This window comes from Colobus angolensis, unplaced genomic scaffold (genome assembly GCF_000951035.1).
Source record: "Colobus angolensis palliatus isolate OR3802 unplaced genomic scaffold, Cang.pa_1.0 Scaffold30, whole genome shotgun sequence".
NCBI lineage: Eukaryota > Metazoa > Chordata > Mammalia > Primates > Cercopithecidae > Colobus > Colobus angolensis.
In genome coordinates this window covers 5413478-5419159 of record NW_012116266.1, presented here as the reverse complement: position 1 = coordinate 5419159, position 5682 = coordinate 5413478, and the positions used below count along the sequence as shown (strand labels likewise).

General features: G+C 36.2%; 1 protein-coding gene across 10 annotated transcripts in view; it reads left to right on the top strand.

Annotated features, from left to right (window-relative positions):
* Nucleotides 1–5682, top strand: part of ABI2 (abl-interactor 2) — a 126791-nt gene that overhangs the window by 104871 nt on the left and 16238 nt on the right. For all 10 annotated transcript variants that reach the window (XM_011949916.1, XM_011949917.1, XM_011949915.1 and 7 more), the window contains one exon: nucleotides 325–498. In XM_011949916.1, the coding sequence (XP_011805306.1) occupies nucleotides 325–498 (174 nt within the window). The remainder of the gene's footprint in view (nucleotides 1–324; nucleotides 499–5682) is intronic.

Below are 5682 nucleotides of genomic sequence, written 5' to 3'. Positions count from 1 at the left end.
CCGCTCCTGGCTGTACTGATCTCTTTAAAAAGAAGATTTGTATTAGTATAAACAGGTTCCAGAGGCTCAGTTAGTAATTATTTTGTCTAAACTTTATTCAGTATCCATTAGCACTAATGCAAGGGCAACAGAAGGAGAATGTCATACTTGGAGCTCTAGAACATTATAGTTGGTGGGAAGATTTCTCTTGCTCATTCGTTTTTTAAAGGAATATTATATTTATTTTCAAGTCTAGGTTTATATTCCATGAACCCAGAAGCTTGGATAGGAAATACTGAACTTCACATAACGTATGGTTTTGTTGTCAGCCTGATACGTTCTTAGTTTCAGATGCGCCACCTCCACCGCCTCCTGTGGAAGAACCAGTCTTTGATGAGTCTCCTCCACCTCCTCCTCCCCCAGAAGATTACGAAGAGGAGGAAGCTGCTGTGGTTGAGTATAGTGATCCTTATGCTGAAGAGGACCCGCCGTGGGCTCCACGTTCTTACTTGGAAAAGGGTAAGTTTCAGAAGGATATCTGGATAGATGGGAAGAAACCTCTACACAGAAATGAAATTTACTGGTACTGAAGAAAATCTTGTTTATTTTTTACAATGTGAAGTTTCATTTATTTGTATTTGCATTTTTACTGAGTTTACAAGGTTCATGAGTTTGAAAGTTACACTAGTAAAATTCTGTGAATATTTGATTTTATAAAACTGATGGTTATCTATGTTGTTCCTATTGGACATGCTTTTTGTGAATGGTTTCTATAAGTGTTTTTCTGTTTCCTTTGGCCTCAGGAAGATTATTTTTCCACATTATTATTCCTACCTCCATGCTTTAGAACATTACTTTGTGTCACCTTATAATCAGATACTTCAGTTGAAATGTTTCCATATGAAACTTTCTTCCACAGAATAATGGTTTCTCAGTTTCTTTGCCAAGTAATATTGGGCATTTCTTTTAGTGAAAAGCTTCTTTGATATTAGCTAATTATGATGTAGCACTTTGGGATACAAGCTTTCAAATCCATCAAGACTAACCAGCTCAGAAAAAAATGTGCGCTGTCTGGAAGGAAATTCTCTTTTAAGAAAATCAAAGCTACTAACCCACTGAGTCTGAAAGCTGGCTACACATTAGAATCACTTGGAGAGCTTTTATAAAGAAATAATAGGCTTTTGGCCAAGAGAGAGCAACAGTAATCAGGTTTACCCTCCCTCCTAAAACAGGAATTTTAAAACCCCACAAAATAGTGGTTTTCAGACATTGAACAACAGGCACTGTAAAGGAGGAAATAAAATTTTTTCTCTTAGGTAGCTACTATAAATGCCACATGTGATCAAGAAAGTAAAGGAAAACATGAACATGAGAGAGACATGGAATATGTCTTTAAAAAGAGAGAGAAAGAGAAACATAATATTTCTGGAGATGAAAAACACACGCTGCAGAAGAAAGCATTAGCAACCTTGATGCCGTGAGAATAGAAACTATCCAAAATAAGGCATAGAGAAAAAAGTGGAAAAAAAGGCAAAAAGGAAAACAGAGCAACAGATAATGTGAGACAAGATCAAATAGTGTTTATATATTTGTAAATGGAGTCCCCAGGAGATGTGAGAGGAAAAGGAGTTGAAACAATCTTAGACAAAATGTTTCCACATTTGATGAAAACTGTATTAGTTATGTATTGCTACCTAACACGTTATTCCAGAAATTAGTGGCTTAAACAAAACATCCATTATGTCCCAGTTTCTCTGCATGGCTCAGCTGGGCCCTCTGGTTCAGGGACTCTTCACACGGCTACAATCAAGGTATCATCTGAGGCTGCAATAATCTCAGGGCTTGACTGAGGGAAACTTTACTTTCAGGCTTGCTTGTGGTTATTGGCAGGGTTTAGTTCCTTGTGGGTTGTTGGCCTGAGGGCCTCAGCTTCTTCATTGGCTGTTGGCCACAGGCTGCCCACAATTCTGGACCCCATAGGCCTCTCTGTAGGGCAGCTCACAACATGGCAGCTAACTTCATTAGAATGAACAATCAAGAAGTGCCAGAAAGAGAATGCAAGCAAGACAGTAGTCCTTTTTTCACCTCATCTCAGAAGTGTTGACCTGTCATTTTTGCCATTTTCTGTTCATTAAAGCAAGTTAATGGGATTAGTCAACACTGAAGGGGTAGCGATTACATAAAGGCATGAATACTATGAGGCAGAAATCACTGGGAGCTGTTTTAGAAGTTGTCTGCCACAAAACTATAAACTCACAGATCCAAGAAGTTCAGTAAACCCCAAATAGAAGAAACAAAGAAAGTCTTGCCCAAGGCACATCATAATTAATTTGCTAAAAACCAGTACCTTAGAAAATCTTAAAGATGATCAGAGGCAAAATGATACATTACGTACAGAGGAACAGAGATCAGAATGACTGCATGGTTCTCATCAAAAAGCTGTTAAGTCAGAGAATTGAGCAAAATATTTAAAGTAATGAAGGAAAATGTCAACCCAATGTCCTTTTCTTAGCAAAAATATCCTTCCTAAATTAAAGTTGGTTTTTTTTTGTTGTTGTTTGTTTGTTTTTTTGAGACGGAGTTTCGCTCTTGTTGCCTAGGCTGGAGTGCAATGGTGCGATCTCGGCTCACAGCAACCTCCACTTCCCTAGTTCAAGACATTCTCCTGCCTCATCCTCCAGAGTAGCTGGGATTACAGGCATGTGCCACCATGCCTGGCTAATTTTGTAGTTTTAGTAGAGATGGGATTTCTCCATGTTGGTCAGGCTGGTCTCGATCTCTGGACCTCTGTGATCTGCCTGCCTCAGCCTCCCAAAGTGCTGGGATTACAGGTGTGAGCCACTGCGCCCAGCCCTAAATTAAAGATCTTTACAGACCAAAAAAAAGGAGGGATGCATAGGAATTAATAACTAGTACATATATGCTAAGAGATACTAAAATAAACTTTTCCAGGCAAAAGAAAAGTGATAGCAGATGAAATCTCAGTTCTACAAAAAGAAGTGAGGAATAAGTGGTAAATACATGCGTAAATATAAAGACATTTCCCCATATCTTAGTCTCTTTTGAAGATCACTGATATAAAAAATAATTTATTATTTAGAGTAAATACAAAAGTAGCTTTATTGGCATAAATAATGAGAGGGGGAAACACAAGTCTAGTCCCCCCTCAGTACACTCAGGGGATAGGCTCCAGGATCCCCCAATATACCAAAATTCATGCATATTCAAGTCCCCCAGCCCTGTGGAACCTGCATATACAAAAAGTTGGCCCTCTGTAATACATGGGTTTTTCATCCCATGAATACTATATTTTTGATTTGCATTTTGTTGAATCCACATGCAAGTGGACCTACATAGTTCAAACCCATGGACCTATACAATTTACAGGTCCACTGTATACTCATCTAAGGTCCATATACTACCTATGATGTAAAATGCTCTTTGAAAATAGGGTAAGATAAATTAAAGGTGTATATTGTAAACCTTAGAATAAGCAATGAGAACAAAGAAAACAAAGAGGTTTTGCAAATATGCAAGTAGGAAAGATAAAATAGTCAAAAAGAGGCAGGAAAAAATGAAACAAATAGAATTCGAATAGCAGGATAGTAGATTAAAGGTCACCATATATAGATCTATGCTAGCTATCCATTTATCTGAGTTTTCTCCCATGTGTACATGAGGTATACACGTTAATAAAGAAAAAATTTTTTTGAAAAACTTACCATATCAATAATTGCATCAGATGTAAAATGTTTAAAGAAGTCGAGTTAAAGGGCAGCGATTGGGAGATTGGATAAAAAGGACCCAACTGTTATATACTGTCTACAAGAAATCCATTTTAAATGTAAGGACACTTTTGGGCAAAAGTAAAAAGAGTGGAACATTTATCAAAACAAAGCTGGAATGGCTGTATTAATATGAGGCAAAGTGTATTTCAGAGCAAAAGATATTACCTGCAGTAAGGAATGGGCATTTCATAATAAGTGAATTATTTAATTAAATAGGATATAACAGTCCTAAATATATACATACCTAATAATTGAGCTGCAAAAGACATGAAGCAAAAATAGACAAACCTGAAAGGAAAAAATACAAATTACAGTTATAGATTTCAACATTCCCCTCTAAACTGAGAGAAGAAACAGAAAATCAGTAAGGATTTAGAAAGACAGGAACAATACCTCAATCCCTCATTGAAATTTATGGGTCATTTCATCTAGTAACAGCAGAATGCACTTTCCTTTCAAGTGTATGAATGCACTGAATACATTTCACTGATACAGACCACATTCTGGACTATAAACAAATGCTTCAGGAAATGTAGAGCATTGAAATAATACAAAGTATGTTCTCTGAACACAATGGAATTTATAAATAAACAACAGAAATATATCTGGGAAATCCCCAAATATCTAGAAATTAAATAACACACTACTAAGTAATCCATAAGAAGAAATCACAAGAGAAACTAGAGAATATTTTTAACTTAATGAAAATAAATATATACTGTATTAAAATGTGTAGGATACAGTACTTAGAGGAAATTTATAGCATCGAATGGGTATATTAGGAGAGAAAGCATTTGATAGGAGAGAAGTTGCAAGTTACCATGATCAGGAATGAAAGAGGGTACATAATCACAGAGTCTACAGATATTAAAAAGATAAATGAGTAAGGTTATCACTATACATTTAGCAACTTCGATGAAATGAACAGATTCTCTAAAAGATACAAACTGTTATACCAAAGCTTACTTAAAAAGAAATAGGTTAAAAAAAAAAAAAAAAGGATAACATGAATAACCCTGTATATTTTGAAGAAATTGAGTTTGTAGTTGAAAACCTTCCCACAAAGAAAACTCCAGGCACAGATGGCTTCACTGGAAGTTCTGTCAACCATTTAAGGAATAAATAACAACACTGTATAAACTTTCCAGAAAATAGAAGTGGAGGGGATACTTTTCACCTGGTTTTATAAGGCCAACATTACCTTGATATCAAAATTACAGACATAAAAAGAGAAAACTACAGATTGTTATTGCTCATAAACACAGACACACAAATTCTTAAGATTTTTACACATGAAATCCAGCAGTACATGAAAAGGATAATACATCATGACTAAGTGGAATTTATAACAGGAATGCAAGATTAATTTAACATTTGAAAAATCAGTCCATGTAATTCACCATTTTCACAAATTAAAAGGAAAAAAATAGGATCATTTCAGTTGACACAGAAAAAGTTATTTTGATAGTACACAACTCCTATTCGTGATAGAAATTCTAGAAAATTAGGAATAGAACGGAACTTCTTCAGCCTGAACAAAGGTATCTGTGAAAAACCTACAGCTAATACTAAAGTATGAAAACTGAATAGTACACCTTCTAAGGTCAGGTACAAGGCAATGATGTCTGCTCTCATCTTTCCTGTTCATTCGGAGGTGCCAGTTAGTGCAATAAGGCAAACAAACAAACAAACAAACAAACAAACAAACAAAAAAACACCAAACCAAAAAAACTTCATTTGCAGATTTGTAGAAGATAATGCTAAGAAATCGCCAGGCGCAGTGGCTCTCGCCTGTAATCCCAGCACTTTAGGAGGCGGAGGCGGGCGGATCACGAGGTCAGGAGATCGAGACCATCCTGGCTAACAGTGAAACCCTGTCTCTACTAAAAATAAAAAAATTAGCTGGGCGTGCTGG